The 22,566-nt window shown below is 49.2% G+C and overlaps 1 protein-coding gene across 1 annotated transcript in view; it reads left to right on the plus strand.

Annotated features, from left to right (window-relative positions):
- LOC123375939 (proton-coupled amino acid transporter 1-like) overlaps positions 1-15,795 on the plus strand; it is a 43,615-nt gene extending 27,820 nt beyond the window's left edge. The window contains exon 11 of the mRNA XM_045027380.1: positions 10,332-15,795. Within this exon, the coding sequence (XP_044883315.1) occupies positions 10,332-10,594 (263 nt within the window). The 3' untranslated portion in view covers positions 10,595-15,795. The remainder of the gene's footprint in view (positions 1-10,331) is intronic.
- Positions 15,796-22,566: the final 6,771 nt, after the last annotated feature.

Below are 22,566 nucleotides of genomic sequence, written 5' to 3' on the forward strand. Positions count from 1 at the left end.
GGCAGAGAGATTGCTGGTTAGGACTTGCCAAGCATCTGTCCTTTCCCTGGCTTTAGTCAGGGGCTCTCATGCTTGGCTCTGCATGCACCCAGAGTAGGAGCTGCAGGTGGTCTGTGTGTTGAAGCAGCACGTAGAAAACTTGCACAGTGCTTGCCCGTGTTAGGTCACACATCAGGGACTCATTCCCAAAGTGCCGGTTGGGCGATGAAATCCCTTTCTGAATGCAGAGCGTGGGGCAAACCTCCTGGCACACTGAGTACACCGGGCAGTGCCTTCCCTGGCTGCTTGTGTAGGGCTCATGTGCGTTCGTTACACGCTCTGCAGACGGTTTCTAGCTGCTCTTCCTTGCTTTAAGGCTTGTGAGCAGCTCACAAACAGGCAACTTCCTCCAGTGACTCAGAAGTTGCTGGCTGGGAGGGGGCAAGATAGGGAGGGGGAGCATTTTAAATCGGCCAACCACACTTTCATATATAACTGACCTACTTCACCAGGCCTCTTTCTTTTGCATTCTGTGGACTCTGTTTTGAAAGCAAAACTCTGCATCTCCGTCCCCCCCTTATAAATTAAAAACATTTTAAAAATATTTAACTCTACTATAAATGCTGGAGGTGAAGTGGGGTTTGGGGTGGAGGCTGATAGCTCACGACTCCCCACATAATAACCTTGCGACCCCCTGAGGGGTCCCGACCACCAGTTTGATAACCCTTCCTTGCCTTAGACCTATTGTCCACCCGGCTAATAAGTGTGGGGGCTTTTTTATTCTCTAGTGACTTATTCCTTCCTCCCTGAGTTTTAAAAGAGATGTAGCTAGCAGAAAATGGAATTAAAAAGGCAGGTGTGGGGTTCTCAGCTCTGCTTTGAACTAAGGATAATACTGGAAAGATTAGAACTGTCATTCAGAAGGATAAGAGGACAGGAATTTGCCAGCATCTGGAGTGGCAGAGCAGGACAGAATAGATGAAATAAGGTGGGGGTGTGCTCAGAAAACAGACCCTTCCACTTTCCTCTACTGCGGGGCTCTTTACTACAGGAGCAGAGCTCCCCTGGCACTGGGGGAGTGCTCTGCTGGGAATGGTTCCCCCCGTTACTGCTCTAGGAGTGCAGCACCATGCAGACTCTCCAGGTCCGAGAGACACCCGGAGCTGACCATTTCAAGCAGCTAAGTGGAACAGGCTGGAGTGAATCCAGGGCTGGAACCGAGCAGATACGTCAAGAGGCTGGGAAAGAACAAAGGGTTAAAGGAGATGGGTTTTGGTGGCCCTCAGCAAGTGGATGGTGGATTAACGATCATCCCAGAGGTGCTAAGGGGACAGGCCTGGATTCCTTTGTCGGGCATATCCCTGCTGGGTTTGTGCCCCTGGAGCGGAGTGAGTGTGAGATCGCACTGGGTTCTCAGAGAGGCTAAAAGCCATTAAGTGGTTTGCATGAATATTAATTGGAATGATCTCATGGCCTTGGACCAAGCCTGCGTCACAGCTTCAGTGGCTCGAGAGAGGGTGCAGTTTGGATTTGCTTTAGTTTAGCACTTCAAAACCTACGCCGTTAAAAGCCCTTTGAGTTAATATCTGTGGAAAGCACAATGGTTGTCCCCTGAGGAACTGCAGCTGGTGCTTTACTTTTGCTGCTTGTTTTTAGTGGGGTTTTAAGCTTCTTTACTTTGAGCCATCACAATCCAAGGAGTCGTAGGGGGCTCACGATGGCACATTTCGCAGCCTGTTACTCTGCTTGTCCTGCGAGTTTTCTCTGTAGGGTTGTGCCCTTTGGAGCCTGGGGAGGGGGGAAATTATTTTGATTGGGGAAAGGGGGAGGAGAGAGTGGAAGATGAGGTGTAAAAGTGTCTGGCTCCTGTTATCTCTCAGCATCTTCCCTCCCTTAACTTGAGCTAGAACCGAGCAAGCACCGTACTTGAGTTATGCCGTGGAACAGGGGAGCCCCCTCCTTAAGCTGCAGCATCGGAGTTGGGAGCTTTTGTCAAGAGGTGAAGCCTCTTTTCCCTTCTGGAGCTTTGTAAGTGATCCTGGCTTCCTTCGCGCCGCTGCCGTGGCCCGATGGCCGCCTGTTCCTGGAAGTGGCTCGGTGCCAGTGAAATATCTGCTTCTATGTAGCAGCCAGTATCTCAATACGGCCACTCTGTCCGGTGTCGTGTTTGGGCCACTTGTTGAGCCTGCTTCTGTGGCCTGGGAGCCAGAGACCCGAGTTCTAATCTCGCCTTTGACGCTAACCAACCTTCCTGACAAGGTGGTTCGCCTTGAGGTGAAAAGGACTGTGTCAATTCCGAGAGGCTGCAGCTGCCATCAGTTATGTGGCTACAATTCCTATTGACTTCAGTGGGAACTGAGGGCAGAGTTGGGCCCCAGTATTGTCAGAACACTTTAGTTTTTAAGATCTACAACCATGTGGCTTCTCCCGCCGCCCCCCAATGTAAAATGTCCAGGCTCATAGGGTTCTCTGTATAACCCCTGCCAATGATACTTGGGTGCAAAACCATCAAAAGTGGGAAAACAAGATTGCTCCCTTTCTCGTTGGCACAATTGTAGGCTTCCCTTGGTTTGTGGCTTTAGTGCACATAAATGAGAAACTGATGATGGCAGCAACAAGACTGTGTGGGTCTGTTCCCCATTAACCCCGCAGCTCTCAGTCCAGCTGAACTCTGGCAAACTGCAGTGTTGGGATAGGGACGAAAAGCCCCCTGGAAGACTGCAGTGAGACGATCAGACCCCATTGCATTAGTTACCCAAGTCAGGATTTTTAATCTAGTTCTCAGCAGGTGACGTGGGAACTCATTGTCCATGCACACAATTCCTTAGATTGAGGCCAGTTCTGCACCCAGTTCCTTAGATTGAGGCCAGTCCTCATGGACGGTCAGTCGCTCTTGTAAAGGAAGATCTGGAGGTGATAGAAGAAACAGTTCCAAAAGTGCCCTCAGACTAGCTGGTGGGATTTTTCAATGCCTGTAAGGTAAATCCCTTCTCTCCATGTATCAGTATATTTATGCCTGCAGCTGTAAGTTTCACTCCGTGCATCTGAAGAAGTGGGTTTTTTTACCCACGAAAGCTTATGCCCAAATAAATCTGTTAGTCTTCACGGTGCCGCTGGACTCCTCGTTTTTGTGGATACAGACTAACACGGCTACCCCTCTGATATTCAACGCCTGAGAACACTTCACAACGAGCTTTTCTTGCACTGCGGCCCCCTCTCTCAGCTGTTGTTGCTACTGAAGAGAAGAATGGGGAGGGGGGACGTTGTGATCCTGGCAGAGTTCTCGCACTGAGTCCTTTCCACTTGAAACGCCAGTTCCATGTCTGCAGGTGGCCCTTGTGTTACTCAAATGAGCATCCTGATGCTGTGGTTCAAGGGATCTGTGGCGATCTTATGCAAACAGCAGCCTGCTTGCAGAGGCTAATTTACTAGCTTTAGATGAGCAGGTGACACTAAAGTTCAATGCACTAATGTTTGTCTAGAGCAAACCACAGGACTCCAGGCAGACAGAGCTGTGGTGGTAATATAGGAAAAGTTACAAGAATGCTACAAGTTCACACATTGCTCAAAGGTGCCCCCTACTGGCGTTAGAAGATGCTGCATTATGAACAGGTTGTAGCACAGGGGTTCTTATACTTTTGTACTGGTGACCCCTTTCACACAGCAAGCCTCTGAATGCGACCCCCCCTTATAAATTAAAAACACATTTTTATATATTTAACACCATTATAAATGCTGGGGGCAAAGTGGGGTTTGGGGTGGAGTCTGACATCTTGTGACCCCCCACCCCAGGTAATAACCTTGCAACCCCCCTGAGTGGTCCTGACCCCCAGTTTTGAGAACCCCTGTTATAGCAGGAATCTCACTCCAGCACTCATACGGTGAGCTGCTTGCTGGCTTGATTGTGATCATCTCTGCTATCCTCATTGCTGCTTAATCAGTGAACATGTGGTCTCCTTTGCTAGGTACTGCCTGCCTTCTAGTGGGCTGGCTCCTGCTACCTGCCATGCAAAAAGACGTGTTGCCTCATTGAGGAAAGCACCGTAATGTGCCAGAACCCTGGTGCCTACTCTGCTTCTTCCGGCAGGTGGAGTGGGTTGTAGCTACTTGCTCCAAACCATAAGAGCCATAGTCCTCTGTGCCTCAGATCAGTGTGATGAGACAACTTTAAGTCCAGTGCTCCTGGTCTTTCCAGGGAGACTTGCAGCAGAACAGGAAGACCGGACTTGACACCAAGCCCTGGGCTGCACTACAGATGTACGTTGGTATAAGTGCATTGCTCAGCAGTGTGGAAAATCCACCCCCCTGAGTGATGCATTTATACCGACCGAACTCCTGGTGTAGACCGTGCGATGTCGACGGGAGGGCTTCTCCTGTCACCATGGCTCCCATCTCTCGGGGAGGTGGAGTACCTACACCAATGGGAGAAGCTCTCCTGTCCACAAAGATAGCGCCTTTACTAAGCGCCACCGCAGCTCGGTGCTGTAAGGGATAGACAAACCCTAAGGCTACTTCCCCACCCCTTTTTCTTATGCTCCAAAGACAGGCAAGAGCACACACCGGATTTGTTTTCTCCTCAGGTCTCCTTTACAGTGGAAAGGGGTAGGATGAGCTCTGCATCCAGTTGGTCTCTTGCTGCTGTAACCGTACTCGGAGACTGACTGCAGCACACGCTAAAGAAGGTCCTGCACTGTCTAAGCACAGTAGAGCCACGGAAGGACAAGTTGGCCTTAACTCAGGAGTTGCTGCCTGTGTTGACACATGGTGTTTAATTCCAGCAAAACTCAATAGAGAACAGATTTCTGTTGCAACCCCTCTGCCTCCTTGCGCTTTCACTGTGGCCAGTCCTTAGCTAACCAGCCAGGCTTGCCCGTGCTGTGGAATTAGATGGCTGTTACTTTTAAGGCCCTGATCTTGTGACATTAGAAAGCTCTGTCAGAGGTGCTAACTTAAGCAAGTTGCCTGCAGCGGCGGCTCTGTACTTAACTTTCTGAGTGTCACGGGGCAGCGTAACAACTGAACTAGATGCAGACTCCCACGCTGTCAGAACCTTTGGTTCCCGTGGCTGTAATAGAGCTGTCATCTTACCCTGCTGCCCCTAGACCTCACGCTGCAGCTGTATTGGCAGAATGACCCCTGGCGTTGGGGGCGCTGTGATGCAAGCGGAACAGAGCCACGTTTCTTTCCAAGCACGTTTCTTGTTCCGTTGCACAAGAGATCCGTTTTCTGGTGACCCATATTGAAACAAATAAGCTCTGGGTGCAGAAATGCAATGTTTTGTTTTTTCTATATCCTGGGCTCGAGGAGTTGGATTCCACCCCCTCCCCTGAGTGTGTAGCTGACAGTATTTTTTTTGACAGGCCGCGTTTTCAAAGCAATCAACCAATTTCCTTTTCTCTGTGGTGATTATGCTTTGAAGTGCCCTACTTTCATTGCCGAGAATCTTTGTTTGTTGTGCAGAATCCGGTTACCTTCCTTCTTAGGGCTTTTCAGTTACACAAAATCCTAACAATGCCATTGAGCACCAGAGATGAAGCGGGCTGGAGAGCTACCCACCTTGTCTTTTTTCCTTTCATAATAAGTTGCCTGTCTGGGGCTTTGGCCCTTACAGCAATTTTTTTTAATTGATTTATTTTACTGAACTACTGTCTGTGGTACTTATCTGGCCCCACTACTGTAGTGTTGGAGTGCCTCAGTCTTTAAGGCACTAATCTTCACAACAGTCCTGTGAGGTAGGGAAGTAGTGGTATTGCCATTTTACAGATGGGAAGCGGAGGCAATATAAAGCTAAGTGACTTGCCCAAGGTCACACAGGACATCTGTGGCAGAGCAGAGGATTGTACTCAGCTCTCTAGTATCCCAGGCTAGTGCCCTAAGCACTGGGCCGTCTCTCTTCGGTGTTGTAGGTTCATCATTCTGCTTAAGATTACAAAAAATGAAGCTGCATACACCCAGGCTAATGTGGCTGGCAGGTGAGAGAATATCTCCCAACTAGCTTGGAGTTTCTCTCTTCATTTCTGTGTAGCAGAGCATGTGTCACACCCAGGGCCCAATATGCAACTTCAGTAATGGAAATCATTAGGGGCAGTTAAACCAGGGTGAGTGTTTTCTGTAAGTGTTGGGGGGGGGGGGGGTTGAAACTATCCATGGAATCTTGTGGGTTTTCACTAAATAAAACTATGGTGTGAAACAAAATTTGAGGGTTTTGTCTTTTTCTCATCTCATCCCAACTGGAAGAGTAGGGGGAAATTGAGGGATGCTTGGGGGCAGAGAATCCCAGATTCTCCACATTTTCAGTTGTCAGTCTAGTGTGTTCAGTCTTTAAAATTTTGACCAAAACAAATTTTCCACAATTTTTGTCCTTATCAAAAAGCCATGTTTTGCTGGGTACGGCTTCAACAAAAAACTTTCAACCGGTTCTACAAATCATATCAAGAGCTGCACCCACCAAATCAATGGCCTGGGGCTGGAGGTGTGTGCCATCTTGGGAACACTTCTCCCCGACAACTGAATACATTCAAAATAATGAAGCTTGCACTGTTTTGGGGGCACTTGTAATGTCAGACAAAAAACTAGGCCTCCTGTGGTTTTTTTTTAAGGAATTCCTTACCTCTAAAAACCTCTCTAGGTTTATTGATAGGCTCATCTGTGCTGGTGTCATTTCTGAATGTAATAAAAAAAATCTCTCTGCTCTATTCTGAGGCAGCGGGATACACCTTTTCCCCTTCCTCCTCTTTGTGGTTTAAGAGTTATTGGATTTATGGGCTCGGCGCTCATGGAGTCAATGGTTTAATCTGTGGTATGAAACCCAGAGGTGTTCTGGTGGCTATGGTAGAACACTGGAGTGGCCTAAGACGCTGGGAAAGTGGGGAGAAGTGGAGATGGATGTGAGGGAGTCTCATGACAGCATGTGGCTGGTAGGGCCTTTCGTTGGACCTGAGTGTCAGAAGTTGTTCACATTTCTGGAAGTGGAGTCTGTTGGCTGTCACTCTCACTGACTTGGTGTCACATGCTCCTTTCTTCACTGCGATGATGGCCCTTCGGCACTGGTGCCAGAAGGGCACCGATCTCTGTTTTAATTTACACCTTTTTGGGTTGAGTAGGGTGTTAAGTTTTTTTTCTTGTTTTCTTTTTCCTTTGGGCAGTTACTGTCTGGGTGAAGAATGTGAATTGTGCAGGAACGCTGGGACTGCAGATAGAGTTCAGTGGGGCCTGTAATACTTTACAGATTCTGTTAACAAAAAAATGAAAGGCACTGGCCCGGCAGCAGGATCCTTGTTTCGGGTCATTATCATGGAGGTCATTGTTTAACCAACTCAGCGTGTCCAGTGGTAAAGTCAGAGGCAGCACTGTCCATCTTCCTCTGCTGCCTTTGACGTCTTTTCCTGCTCTGTGGTGTTCCCCCCACCGCCTCTGCCTTGGCCTCTGTGGTGTCACCCTCCACTCCTGCCTCTTGGTTGAACACACGTTTCCTATCTTCTCAGTGAGGGCTGAGCCGGAACTGTGACCCTCATTCATGGCTGTCTGAAGATGGCCAGGAGAGGCATCCTCTAGTGACGAAGGCAGAACTGCAGTAATTTCCCTTCACTGCTAGCTGTTCAAGTCAGGAGGTTCCTAATGAAAATGGGACACATGTGGCGAACGTCTGCATGTTTCTAACTACCATCCAAGCCCTGAGGTGGGAAGGGTTGAAGTTGCCATGCCACGTGTGACACCACGATTACCTTCCATAGCAAGAGAGTGGTTCCACTAATTCAGGACTGTGACTTGGCTGGGGGATTAAGGAGAGAGCTGCTGTTTCAACACAATATCGGATACACACACATTGGCAAATAGAGAAAACGCCTGGCCAAGGAACATGATTGTTTTTCTTTCCGGTTCTAGTATAAAAATTCCCCCTCTAACAAGCCACGCTCCCTTTTTAAAACATCATGTTCTTGATGCATATTGCCTTGATGGTTGCTAATGACCACGGTGCTTGTTGGCAGTTGGAATGCTACGAAGGCAGTGGATCTCGTGGTGTTCCTTACACACAGCAGGTCATGGCTGTTTAACCCTTCTTCTGCCCTAAGAGATCAGTGTCCCTCGAAAATCCTCTTTATTGCTCTTATGGTCCCCACAACCTTTGATCTGAGCACCTGTTATTCGGGCCAACACCAGAAGGGTTGGCTTAATGTGAAGCATGGGCACCTGATGCTGGGCACGTAGATCTGAGTTTAACCCCCTGATTTTGAAAATTGGGTCCTTAGTTGGCGGGGTCGGGTGGGGGGGAAACATGTGACTCTGGACTAGCTGGAAAGCTCCGTTGGTGCGCAGCACGACAAAGGCCTTGGTGTCCCTGTGCAGAGGGTGCAGCACACAGCTGCTCACCTGCTGCAAGCACATCCACCCGGTCTCTGCTGGCTCCGCCAGATGCAGTCCAAGGCCTTGGCAGGCTTGTAAAGGCCCAGGTTGGCCCAAGGCTTGTTTATCTGTTAGTGCCTAGCTTGGCGTTCTGCCACTGCTGTGAAGATTGGCTGGGGGACTCTGGCTGTGTGTGTGCCCGGCTTTCTCGGCTATAGGCTCACTCCCCTCAGTAGCCTGTTGGAGCCAGAGTCCAGCAGACCTCCAGGGCACGATGCCAAAGGCCTGGGTCTTTAGCTCTTGTTCTCAGGGGACGCGCCTCTTGTCCATAAGTGGGTGTCTCGCTGCCACAACAAGAGGCCCTATATAAATAAGTTAAATGAGCCGCCTCATAAAACTGAGGCTCTGCGAGTAGCCCAGTCCTATTGCCATGGTGCCATTAATGGCTCACTTCAAAATGCCGTTTCCGAATAGCAATATGAACTCCTCCTGTCCAGTGGGCTGCACCTTCTGCTTTCCACGTCGGTGCCTTGCTTCACCCTAGCCAGCGGGCCTCTGTTCCACAGGGGGCCCTTGCATGTGTGAATGTTTGACTGGTGAGAGCGCTGGGACACCCCTCCCCACCTCCATCACAAGCTGTCCTGTGCACTAATGATCCAGCCCATTCTTCCCTCCACCTTCCTGCAGAGGCACAGAACCCATGCGGGGGTGGGGAGGGTTACATTGGCAGTAGATGGGCCTTAAGCTTAAACTCTAAAATAACTTGCCCCTGTATGCCCAGGGAGTCCTGAGACAGCAGATGAGGCTTGTGGATCTGGGGCTTATTCCTTTGTACAGGGCTGTTGTCTGACACGTCCTGTTGCTCTGAAGGAACCTACCCTCCGCCGAAGAGCAGCATTCCCCATTGCAAGGAGGCACTCACCCTTCAGGCTGCCAGCCTTTCTGTGGCCTGGCCAGCTGGGAGCACGTCACCCTTCTGACTCCCGCTCAGACAAGACAGCTTGGTCTGGTGGCCACTGAGGGGACCCCGTGCTCCCCGGACTGAAGGGGAGAGGGCGTGGCCGTGGCCGTGTGTCAGTGTTCTTCTAGGAAAAGATAGTGGCCACAGTTCTTGGGACCGTGAACCTGACCGATTCCCAGTGCGAAGCTGCCACTGTGGGGATTTCTGGGTGCTGCCTGATGCGTTTCTCATCATTTAATGATATGCGAGTCCAGGAGCGATGGTGCTGAATCCTCCGCAATCTGGTCACAGTCTCTCTAGCCAATCTTGTGTGCACGTTGGGGCAAGGTGGAACTCCTAATGGCCTCCTAATGCTGAGTGCCAAGGGGCCATTCAGGAAGACCAACCTCTGAAAAGTTACTGCTTGCTTTGGTTAATGACCCCAGCACCCGTCATCTGTAGCTCTCTCAGCTTTAGATGGGTGGACAATGGGGAGAGGGATAGCTCAGTGGTTTGAGCATTGGCCTGCTAAACCCAGGGTTGTGAGCTCAATCCTTGAGGGGGCCATTTAGGGAAGTGGGGATTGGTCCTACTTTGAGCAGGGGGTTGGACTAGATGATCTCCTGAGGTCCCTTCCAACCCTGATATTCTATGGTTCTATGATCTAAGTGCTATCTTCAGAGAATCTCACATGCCCAGTTTATAGTGACTCAATTGGCAGAGCCAGGAGTAAAGCCCAGGGCTCCGGAGTGCCCTATCTAACAGACAATGCTGCCTTGGGCACGGGGGAGGTTGTGCCTGGATTGGGTCGTTCTGTACCCTAGACATGTGCTGTCACTGTAACAGTCTTGGGGAGGGAGGCGGGAAGAGACACCCAGGCTGCTGGCTTCCAGCAAAGCTTGCTTTGATTGGTGAGCAGAGGCAGAGAGAGAATCTAGGGGGCCAAACGCAGACCCCTGGTGCCTCATTCACCTTACGCTGTGGTGGCCTGTCTGTTCCCACCTGCTTGAGGAGAGCGGTCTCTCTCCAGGTGCCAGTACTAACAGCCCTGTGTTTCTCTCTCTCCCAGGCCTGCTGGCAATCCTGATTCCCCGCCTGGACATCGTCATCTCTCTGGTGGGCTCTGTGAGCAGCAGTGCTCTCGCCCTCATCATCCCTCCCCTGCTGGAGATCACCACCTATTACTCAGACGGTCTCCACCCCGTCACCATCGCCAAAGACATCCTGATCAGCGTCCTGGGCTTTGCGGGGTTTGTGGTGGGCACTTACGAGTCCCTTTGGGCACTGGCCACCCCCCCCATTTCCAACATCACCAGTGCCTTGGTACATTGACCCCTTTTCCTTCTCCCGCTCCACCCCAGCAACGCCGCTCACTGGGTGTTCATCAGGGTCATGGCAGCGAATCTCCCTTCCTTCTCTTTCAGGGCATTTGTCCAGGAGAAATGAGGGTGAGTGCCCAGCCAGAAAAGACAGGACCCTGATTCCCTTTCCCTCTCCTCTTAGCGTGCAGTTCCCACTTTGGGGGTCTCATTGCTTGGGTCTGGGAGCCCTGCAGAGATGACTTGCGGCCCCTGGTTGGGATGGAGTGCCTTCCTTTGCTCCACCGGGATCCTTCTGACAGATTCAGATGACAGTGTCGAGGTACTGCAGTTTGAAGTGAACATGCTTCTAGACTATAGAGTACCAAGGGGAGGGGAGAAACCTTTGGGCTCTTTCAGGGATCTAGACAACTGCTTCACAACCAAGGGTACCTCTGCCCTTCCAAACTCCCCTCTGCCCAGAAAAAGAGAATCTGAGTCTTTTCTGGTGCCAACTCTTTTTTTCAGCACTTTAATTCATGGCAACAGAGCAGCTCCAGCCAGTGAGTGACACATTAGAGCCCTCATCCCTAAGAGCTGTAGAACCTGGAAAGTTACAGTGACGACAAGGGGAAAAGGGAGCAGGAAACTGCACAAGGAGAATGAATCTCTTGTGTGCGCTGCCCTGGCAGGCTGATGTCACAGCCCCGTCTGACACTCGCTGTGTGTAAGCCGGGCCTCAGTGGGTAGAGCGCTCCCTAGCTTGAGGAGCCAAACACATGAGCATTAGATGGCAACGTTTATTGGAAGCCGTGTTACAAACCCCGTCTGGGCCTAGATCCCCTTGCCACACCCCATCTCCGGCTCCGTCCATTCTAGGTAGTGTGGGATGAGGCAAGTCTGTGTGTCTGGGTTTCAGAGAGGAATGGGGGGATTGTGCTAAATCCCTGACTTAAGTTTAGTTGTGATTCTCACCCCCCCGGACTCTGTCCAAGGGATGTGGGCTTTATCGAAAGCACTAGGAACAAGGTACCCCCGGAGCAGGCTGGGAGGGTGTCTGCGGCTCCAAAGTACTTAACTGCTGAGGCAGTTATTTTATTCTTGAACTAGGAGCCCACTTTCCTTTACACCTTTTCTTCAAAAAAAAGGGCATGGGACAGGGCTGTCCCCTTGTCAGTACTTTTAATCTCACTCCCCTTCCCCCTGGAACGCACCCTGCCTACAAGGGATGTCTTGTGTTTACACCCACCATAGCTACGCCCCTGCTGGGCGGTGCTACCTCACTGTTTGTGTTATAGCACTGAATCATGCCAAGGAGAACTGAAGGCACATTGTTCTAATGAGCCTGCATTCCTCTTCTCGTCCCTTGTGGATCTATCCTTTGTTCTCCGGCTAGTTAAGTTGGGGTCCCACCACTTGCTAGGTAGGAAGAAGCGTTATCTGTTTTACCCACTTGGTTTGATTAGTGAGGGAAGGGAGCTGTCTCTTTTGTGTTCCTCTTTCATTCCTTTCCATTTACTTCGCGCTCGATCTCTAGACAGCGATAAGCTGTTCAAAGCTTTGTCATTGTCATGCTTTGGTAAGGCGAGGGTGGACAGGACGCCATAGCTCTCATTCATGCGGCTTGTAACCGTTTGTCAATGACCAAAGGACTAGAGTACGCGATCTTGGACCTGGTGGAGGCTTGGACTTAAAAATCTCTTCCTTCCGGTTAGCGTAAGAGGAAGGCATCACTCACGTCTGAATGAAAGTGCTAATGAATGGAGTGTACATAGAGCGACGGCTGGAAATCAAATAGCGTCCCAGTGTGCGCTTCAGCACGCAGACCCATCCAGGATGACTTTGTAGGGATTTATTTTTTAGCTTTACATTGATTTTTAAAGGCGCCGCCGACACCTCAGCAGGATGGTTAGTTAATCGCATGTCTAAAAGAAAGCACAGTCTGAACATGCATTGGACTGAACTTATTTATTTGCTAGGGTGGTTTTTTTTTTTTGCAAGGCAGGGCCCATGTATATTCATCTTGAAAAGAAGCTTGGAAGCCAGACTTGCAGCAGGTGATCAACAGAGGTTTGTTCCCAAAGCCCTGTGCTGTAATATGAATGGTCAGAAGGGACGGTTGATGCTGTCTCTAAGCCATCCAAAACCGCTGAGCTCTTGGACTAGTGTAGCAATGGAAAGCTCAGTCTATACAATGGCTGGAGCATTTCATTTAATTAGAACGGGAGCAGGGTTTGATTTCCCCTTGGCTGCAAAGTGGCTGTCGTAGGTAACTAGCAGGGCCTAGCTGCTAACCTCTGCAGCCTTAACGCAGGCCTGGAAATGGAGTCCATGTGCTTTTTCTTTTTTTAATGGCAATTCTAAAACACGGTCGGCAGGTCCTGCTGCACCCAAGAGGTTGGGTTATGAATACTTGACCCGAGGGCTTTACTGGAAGATGTTGATTTATGCTGTGGCAGTACCAAGGGTTGGTTTTAGAGGGTACACTGGTAAATGGGGCTTATTGTGCTTTTGCACTCCCCAAAAGCTGCTTCTGTCTCCAGGAGCCCTTAGGGAGCTGTTTAGGAAGCAATTGTGGACCTACATTTTCTGTGCTGCTCTCTCCATGTACATTCCTAACACAGATGTTTTCACTTAAATGGAGAGTTCACTTCCTTCATCAGCTCCTGTTACTCAGGTTGTTTCCTGAAGCAAACAACTCTTCACAGAGCATTGTTCATATCCCCTTGAAAACAGCCTGACCAAAACAGTGCATATTGGCACCTCTCCAACCCCTGGTGTGGGCCAAGCTTCTTTTCCACTCCCTATCACCTCTCCTTCAAAGCCTCAGTGTGTCCTCCCCAGGGGCACACCTTTCCTTTAGAGATCCCCTCTCCCACCCCACAGATACCCTGCTCTCGCTGCAGCCAATGGATTCTAGGAACAGGTCCCAGCTGGTCCGAGAGCCAGCCCTGGTTTCGGCAAGGAACACCGTGACTGGGTTGAACTGAACTTGAGGAAATATAGGCAAATCTGGCATGCTCGCTTCTTGTTTCTGACACTGGAGAACAGCGGGGCTTACAGTTCTCTGGTGCTTTAGACCTCTTTGGAGAGAAGACAAAATGTCAGGATGAGAAGCCATCTGGAGATGAGCTCCCATACATAAACTGCCCCCGGGTCCTTGCTATTGTACAGAGGCTACTTACGTAGCCTCTTTCCTCGCAATTCAGTCGCAGTATAGAAATTGCGTTCAGTTCAGCACAGGGTGCATACGTTGTCGAGACCTGTACACCAGTGTGCCCAGGCCTGGGGTCTTCCTGCAAGATTGTCAAGCCGGTCGTGGGGTGGTGTAGCTTTTTTTTTTTTTTTTAAGCTGCAGGTCTCCCCCTTTACATTTTTACTGCCACTCGCATCCTTGGAGCGCCTGCTGCTGCAGAGCAAAACCTGCCGAAGGTCATAGCAAGCCCAGCAGCCAGTGAGGGCTTATTACTGTTTACTTAGGGGACGCTCTTGAGTTGCCAGTTGATGTCTAGCTTGAGTGTCCCTTTTAAGATCAAGGACCCGACCCTGGTGTCGCTTGCTTTGGTGTACAGCTCAAGTAACGGCCCTGAGATCAGTGTGAGCGAGATCAGGATCAGCAGGCTCCTGTTCCATGGAACTGCACTGGGGAATGGAGCCTGACGTGCACACTACATATGGCAAGAGTGCAATGTGTAAAAGATCATTGTATATAGAACTTACGCTGGTGTCTGATTTCATTACTGACATGCAAAATCATTGGGCCTCACCTTTCCTACCCAGCATCATTGCATGCTGGAGGCTTGGGGAACACTCTCTTGGCTTTGTCTTCTGTTTGATGGAATGTTGGCAGCAACTGATAGCCGCTACCTCCTGCTATCGGCAGGGCTCTCCTTGCCCGCCAGCCAGCGTAAGGATTGTTACATCTAATGGAACACTCCCCCGCCACTCCCACCCATCCACATATGCTGCTCTTGGCCACTAGGCAGTCCTGATTGACCACTGAGCGGTGTCTCTTCTCCATTTTCCCTGGTAGAAGTGACAGTTCAAATTAACCCCAGCACTGCATCAACCTCCCCTCCCTCACGCCATGTAAAAGACTAATGTCAGGATGATTGCTAATGGGACATGTACCGCTGGGGGCGATAACATGTCGTCTGTGTCCTCTTTCCCCACCTCCATTTCAAAGCTCTTTCTGTTGTCAGCCCTGAGGTGATGCGACACGGTACAGCTCCGGGGGCTGGCTCAGTGGGCACTCTTGCACAGAACACATTATAGATTAAATACAACGTTGCAGAGCACTTGGATAACACGGGATTATTTGCTCTCTGAATATTAGCAGCTTGCTGCTGGTTCAGAAGAGGAGGGAAAACAATTTTGTTTGTAGTAACGGCCTTGGCCATATAATCATGTTTAGAGGGATATTGCAGAAGTGGCCCCTGGTCGCATTTGACGTGCATATCATGCTGTCCCTCTTCACTCCCAGTGGGGGGCTAGTTCTGGTGTGGCGCCACATCGCCAATCACGGGACTGAAAAGGGCATTTCGTGGCAGAGCAGAGGGAAGGAGTGTGTGACATGCCCATCTGCAATGGTCAAGAAACCCGGGACAAAATTCCACTTTAGATCTACCCCTGGAGTAACTCCATTCACAGTCAGTGGAGTTGTGCTGGCTTTACCCCTGATGAGAACAGCATTTGGTCCCTGGTGTTCAGAATGAATGGTTGACCCGGCAGTTCAAATAGCTGTGAATTTAGACTAATCAGCGCTGAAGTCCTCGCATTTGAGGTGCTTGTAGATTCTTATGATCAGGACAATGTTGTTCAAATTTTTTTGATTAGCTTAAATGTTGGGCCTTTCCGCTATATTTAAATGAAAATGAAGGGGTGGGGAGCAGGGTGCATTTACCTGGAGTTACACTTATCCATGGAATGACCTGAATAATTGCGGAGTGAAGTGTATTTTGACATAAGGTAGTCACAGCCAGCATTGGACTGGAAGATCAGTGAGACCTACCATTTAACTTCTACATTGGCAGCAGGTCAGTGACCAGGGAAAGTGTGTGTGTAAATATATTTGGGGTGTGTGTGTGTGTGTGTGTTTTTGTGCCAGCATGTATGTATATTGCCAGTACACAGTATGTATATCTGCCCAGTGAAAGAACTTATTTGTATTTGGTGCTGTACCTGGATCATGTATTCTGTTATTTTATTCAATAAATAAGATCTATTTTTATTTTATTAAAGGCTTCCATGATGCCATTTTTATACTAAGAACTTTATTTTTTTTAAGATGTTGGATAAATTTTATCCTTTTGGGTTAAATGTCCATAGCTACCAGCTGTGATCATTTATATGTAACAAGTAGGCTGTTCTTAATTATTTAACACTGTTGAATATTTGGCACCCAAAATGTGCAAGGCCCTTTATCAATGACCTTAAGCCCTGGGTCCCAGCCCCCAAAGGAGTTTCATCATGTAAATGATGAAACTCCTGTCAGATCCAGGAGGTAGGTGGATGGGCCTAGGGGTTAGTGTAGGACAGGGGCCTGGGTTCCCGTGTCAGAATGGGGTTCAGGACCAGGAGCTGAGGTCAAACTGAGAATCAGTTATCAGGCGTGTTAAGGATCAGGAGACAGGCACAGTTAGCACTCAGAGGTCAGGGTGGAGCCCAATTGTACAGATGACTTCCTGTTCCTCCTGGCTTAAGTAGGGAGGGGGAGCACAGGCCAATCAAGACCTTGGGTGTTCCACCAATCAGGGCCCAGAGGTGGAGCCTTCTAGCTGATGCCATTAAGCTGTTGGGTGGAGCATTGACCCGCAGGAGCCTTGTGGGCCCAGGTTTTAGACACGTGGGGGTCATGGCAATGGCGCAGGAGGGAAAAACAAAAGAGAAGGCAGCTGGCAGGGAAATAAGGATACGGAGGTCGCATGTGCAACATAAAATGAATAAGTCTGGTTCTAAAGTATCCCAGAGCTGTGCAAATGGGTTACTTCTCTCCTGCCCAGGAAAGGAGAGGTCATGGTGACTATAAATCTGCATTGGGGGAGAAGGGGTTTCAAAGCCACCAGGGGAAATAGCTGTCCAGCTCCCATGTATTTCTAATTGCCATGAGGCAGCTTTGAAAATCTATGCCTACACCTCCTAACTCCCTCTCCTCCCTTCCCTCCTAGCACTTTCTAACAAGTTGCTTTTGAGAGAGACCGAACCAGCCCTTCTGCAGCGGGCACACAGACCCCATAATCCCTCAGTTCCAAGCACTGTATCTAAACGTGTGGAGACTTCTACGGCATTGGAGAATTCACAGGGCTTCATCTGCAAGAAATCCTACTCAATGGGAGCTGGTTGGGAGTGGGTTATTGAGCAGGTGCATCATGGTGCACCCAAGAGATTCAAATGGGAGCAACAGAAACTGCTAATTTTACTGGGCAGTATGCTAAGCAGGTACTCTATTAAAATACCCCAGCCTGTTTGCCCTTAGATGGCATGAGCTTCCTTTTTCTTTTCTTCCAAGGGACTTGTCTATGCTGGGGAATTGCAAGCAAGGCCTGTCATTTGACGTTGTGTCAGCGAGTTGTGAACACTGAATGCTAAGTTGTGTTTAACACCATTACCATAACTCCGCTATATCGCTTCCCAGTGTAGACAAGTGCCCGATAAATGGATTGGTACACCCAGTGAATTGATTTTGCACTTGTATAGTACTTCCCCTGCCAAACACCAATGAACTAACTCGCCGGTTAATTCATGTATCCCCATTTTACAAGTGGGAAAACTGAGGCAGGGAGAAAGTAAGTGATTTGCTCAAGGTCATGTTGGAAGCTGCAGCAGAGCTGTGAATAGGACTTGGGTGTCCTTGCGCCTCCTCCTTGTGCCTGCACCATAAAATGATTTTTCCTCTCTAGTAAATGGCCCAGCTTACTAGTATTCAGTTTAACATTTTCTGTTTCTCCTGTAATTTCTGATCATCACCTCACTTTAGAACCTACTTGCAAGAACAGTGGCTAAAATGTCTTAATCCTGCATCTGGGTGGAAGGACCTGGGTTTGTTCCTTTCACTGTCTAGTATTGGTCAAAATGTTCCTACTGGGAGGGATTGCAGGAAAGCCAGCTGTGTTCTTCTAGCCTCCTGCATGATCAACATAATTGCTGCCTAAATGCTTGTTACAGAATCTTTACTGCTAGTCCCAGTGTGCAAAGCAGAAGCAAAAGTTTGATCTTCAATTAGCAGGTCAAGCTTGTGGCTCCAATGGTTGTGACTTATCAATTGAAATTGATTTGTTCCTATCAGTGAGGGAGACAAGCTTGGGTAGAGCCCTGCATGGATGCAAAATTCCTATCCGCATTCATCTGCCATCTGAAGCCTGGTCTGCGGATATAAAGCAGAAAGCTGCAGGTTTGCAGGGCTCTACGTATGGGCATGTCAACCTTTCTACAGTACGGACAGGGCCTTTTCTTTCTAAACTGCAGCTGGAGCTAAGGTTTTCAGAATGTATCAATATAATCAGGAAAGGTCCGTAGATCTACCTCCTGTATATGAGTGTGTGTCTGTGGCCACATGGATGCACAGTTGTACCTGATCCACCCAACAGCCTGGTATGACACACTGAGTAACTGAAATTCAACCTGCACTCTTGGATAGTTACTCATTTGGAAAGTACAGCAACAAGGCTGGAACTTGAATTCTCTTCAGATACAGCAGCAGCAACATGAATTATTCAGCAGTATCTCGTTAGCAGGGCCATTTGGAAAATCAACTCTAAAGAAATTAGGCTCTGTGTTTGAAGGATGCTTGGCTTCCAAGCATAAGAAATTGTCCATAATGGAGGGAAGGCCACAGGACCAAAGTGGCTCCAGCCTAGAAGTTTAGGGCAGCTCAGGACCTTACTCCAGTTCTGAGAGCCCATCCTGCCCTAACAACGGCTCCTGCCTCAGTGGCCATCTCTGGAGGAAGGGGAAAAGGGGTGGACAAGAATGCAGCCTGGGAAAGTGTGCTACAAAAGAGCGCTCCAAAACACACCTGGCAGTGTGGGCACCTAACTGCCCTTTGTGCCTTTTGCAAATCAGTCCAGTGGGTGGGTGGCACCGTTCTCCAGCAGCTGTTTGGGTAGTGGGAGAAGAGGGAACCTCCTTGCACTGTGCTGAGGGAACCTGGCGCTGGGAGGATCACCTCTTCAGTCAGCTGATGGAGTTCAGAGTGACCAACCCAAATCCATGAATAGAGTGGGGTCAGGTTTGCCTTAGGGCAATGGGGGGGATAATCTCCAAGTTCAGAGTGAATTCTGCGTTGTGAGGGAGGAGAGTCCACTAGTGCCTTGTCCTGTGCGCCAGTCATGGGAGCAAGACAAAGCTGCTACCCTCTTGAACAAGCTCAGTATTAATGCAGAGATGATAAATCTCCAATGTTGACATGAGCCAACTACTCAGTTTGAAGCCAGCCCCCGGCACGAAGTGGATACGGCTATTTCCCATGGTGGGCCACAGGTTGAGAACTACTGGCCCGCCCAGCCCTGCGCTGCCAGGGTGCCCCTTCTCCTCGGGGGCAGACCCGCACCACGTGCTGCACTCAGCCCCTGCCCAGTGCCTCCCTGACTCCCTATGCCTGGTGACCCCCCTGCTAGCCCCCCCACAAACCCCAATGACCCCTCCACAGAGCGGGGCTGGCAGCCAGGACCCCAGGTGTAGGGCCATGTAAAACCTGGGGGTGCTGCAGCACATCCCCACACCTGTAGTGCCTGCACCTGTGCTGCCCAGCACCCTCACCAAATCCCCCACTTCCCACTCTCTGTCCCCCTCAAACCTCCCCAGAGCCCCGCTCCTGCCCCCTGCCAGGCCCCAGCGGGGCTCTCTGGCACCCTCTCCTCAGCCAGCCCTGCCCCCTGCCAGATGGGAGCAGCAAATTATGAATTTTTTTAGCACACAGCTGCAGCCCAGCTGTGTGCTAATTGGGCTGTGGGTTGAGAACCAGTCCACTGGTATTCAGTATGGCCATTGCTCTCCCCAGTAGGTTTCAATTACACGTCCTCCTCTCTAGTAAAGCAGGTGCTACCCTAGGCCGAGCCGGGTTCAGACTGACTGCAAATTAATACATCTCATTTTCTTCAGGGCCAACTTACCAGCACTAGAGCACTTCTAACTCTATCTGATTTTACTAATTTAAGGGCCCTTTCATTTGAAGTGCTGGGTGTACATTTGAAGTAGCTGGGTGTTCAGCATGCACTGAAGCTGATCAGTTGAGCTTGCGTCATTCTGTTCGTTACCTCTACGTGCTTTATTGAAAGTTTAAGGAGAGCTGATTTTTCCCCCCCATGCAATGGGTTGCCAACTTTCTAGTTGCACAAAACCAAAACCCCTTGCCCTGCCTTTTCTCCAAGGCCCTGCCCCACTCATTCCATCTTCCCTCCCTCCATCACTCACTCTCCCCCACCCTCACTCACTCGCTCATTTTCACCAGGCTGGGGAGGGTCCCTTTTCAACCGGGTGTTCTGATTGAAAACCGGACACCTGGCAACCCTTACACTAGTCACTGCATATGTGCTGTGGGTCAAGTTAAAAAGTCAGGATTCCATTAGAAAATAAATAATTTCTAATAGCCGAGCCCACAAAATCTGTTCATTTAATTCACAATATTCCACTAGCAGCTTCTTAAGAAATAAATCCCCCCACCTTAAGGAGGGAAGGCTTTTAACTGAAACCCTTAGGTAAACTCTAGCAGCTCTATGTCTTAGTCTAGGCTGAGTGCTTAACTTGCATTAAGCTTCTGAAACTGGGACAGGCTCCCAGAACTGGAGCAAGGTCCTGAGTTGTGCTAAATTTCCAGGTTGGACCGAGTTCCTGACTATGTTGAAGGGCTGGAAAAGACGTCTGACTAAACTGAGCTCCCAGGCTGCAGTGAGGTAATCCCGGCTGGAGTTCATCATAGAATCTCAGGGTTGGAAGGGACCTCAGGAGGTCAGCTGGTCCAACCCCCTGCTCAAAGCAGGACCAATCCCCAGACAGATTTTTGCCCCAGCTCTGTAAATGGTCCCCTCAAAGGATTGAGCTCACAACTCTGGGTTTAGCAGGTTAATGCTCAAACCACTGAGCTCTCTCTCCCCCTGATTGGTTTTAGCCAATCAGCCCCTTCCACATGACCCAAAAATGGAATGTCACGGCCAGCTGCAAACACAGGGATCTCTTTCAGCTCCAAAGAAAACTCCACCATTATGTTACCCCATGATAACAATTCCAAAGGCTTCATTAGATCAGCGCATCTCGAAAGAGGAAACCACCCCTGCAGTTGGGTTCTGTTTCACTGTATCTCCCTGAGCTTCAATAGGGAATTTTATTACAGATCATAGTTGTTACCAATTTGACCCTTTCACAGACTATCTCCTTGGCCTTTGCCCTCTCTCCAATGGCTTGCGATGTCAGGTTTATTTCACAAGCTTTAATAATTCTTTTAAAGACATCTACAAAATACACTCAGGCGACAGCTCCCATCACTGCTAGAGCATGGGTATTAAAGATTTTTTTACACTATTGTACAACAATCTGCCAGATGCATTGCAGATTGTAGTCTCTTTCTAAGCATCTGACATCAAACAGTGAGTAAAGTCTGATCTAGGGTTGGAAATCTTGGTCCTATGTCTTCTCTTTCTAGCCACTTTGAGGCTTGTAGAGTTTTGTCGCAGCTTGACTTTTAATTCTTAAGAAGGTCAGAGTCCCAACTGTGACATCACCTCTGAGGAGATGTGGCCTCCCTGTGGTTCGTGACACTGCACTTCACAATTCAAAGTTGTGAGTGAGCCTGTTGGCTATATTAATAGAACACGTGTTGCCTTCTATCATCATCCCCAAGTGCAGGCATTATGTTTTAATCTGAATTTTCCAAAGCACTTCAGACACTCTTGAACGTGGACTGTCATAAAAGGCTGGAAATTGATCCTCGCATTTTGTTAACTATTATTTGCCATTTGGAATTCACAGGGCAGCCAGCCACCACTGTTTGAAGTTGGCAAATGGCAATAAAACTCATTAAAATCCCATTTCTGGGGTGTTAGCATATTAGCAATGATGGGGGGAGCATTTTTTTTAAAGAGATCAACCAAGATTCGGTATTCTCTGTGGATGAGTGCTGACTCCTTTGAGAACCAGAGCCTGCTCTTTCCCGAAGCGTCACTTATGCTGCATCAGTGGGTGTGCACCTGTAGAACAGTGCCTGTTAAATCCTATCTCTGCCTCTGCTTCTTGTCCTCCTCCCTAACACACTTGGTCCCTTTCACTTCAGTGGGACAGCTCCCACAGTAAGCCTCTGCTCAATGTGAGAATTGCAGGATTTGGGTCTTATTTATAGGTGGCGCAGGTAGACACACCTATGATTAGGGTGTCCTGGCACTTTCCATTATAAGCCCCTGTTTCCAGCTGTTTATAACTTTGTCCAATGTTACCCACTGGGGCTGAAATTTTCCATGCTGGGAGTTTGCCTCAGGCTGATGTGTTCTGAAAATTTCAGCCAGACCAGCTGTATTGGTTTTGAGAATGAGATTGGGTAAAAAATACGTTCTGCCAGGTTAAAAAAATATTCTTAACTGTCGTGTTGAGAAGCCCTCGTGCCGCTGCGCTTGAGAGCAGGGACTTGAAAATGGGCAGGTGTGTCACCGGGGTGTCAGTGAGGTGCCTTTTACTGTTCCCGTAAGAAAACGCCCAAATTTGGCCCAGTTATGAGCCTTTGACTAATCTCCTCAGACATAAGCCATGAAGGCTTGTTAAAGCTTCACAGCTAAAATCTCCAAACCTTCCACCTGCACTGGGCATGTTCCAGCCCCTGCACACTCGTATGGGGTGACTGAGCTGCTCCTGTGCCCTCCTCCCAGAGTGACTGAGCATGCTCCATCCCAGGCTGCAAGTTTCCTTGCAATACAGGTCTGTTGCATCTTAGGCGCATTTAACATGCACTATTTCAGCTTTACGCGGTTGGCAAAAACAAGAAAAAAAAAAGAGAGAAATAACAATTTAAACACTGTTTCTGTA

This window comes from Mauremys mutica, chromosome 8 (genome assembly GCF_020497125.1).
Source record: "Mauremys mutica isolate MM-2020 ecotype Southern chromosome 8, ASM2049712v1, whole genome shotgun sequence".
Classification (NCBI taxonomy): Eukaryota; Metazoa; Chordata; order Testudines; family Geoemydidae; genus Mauremys; species Mauremys mutica.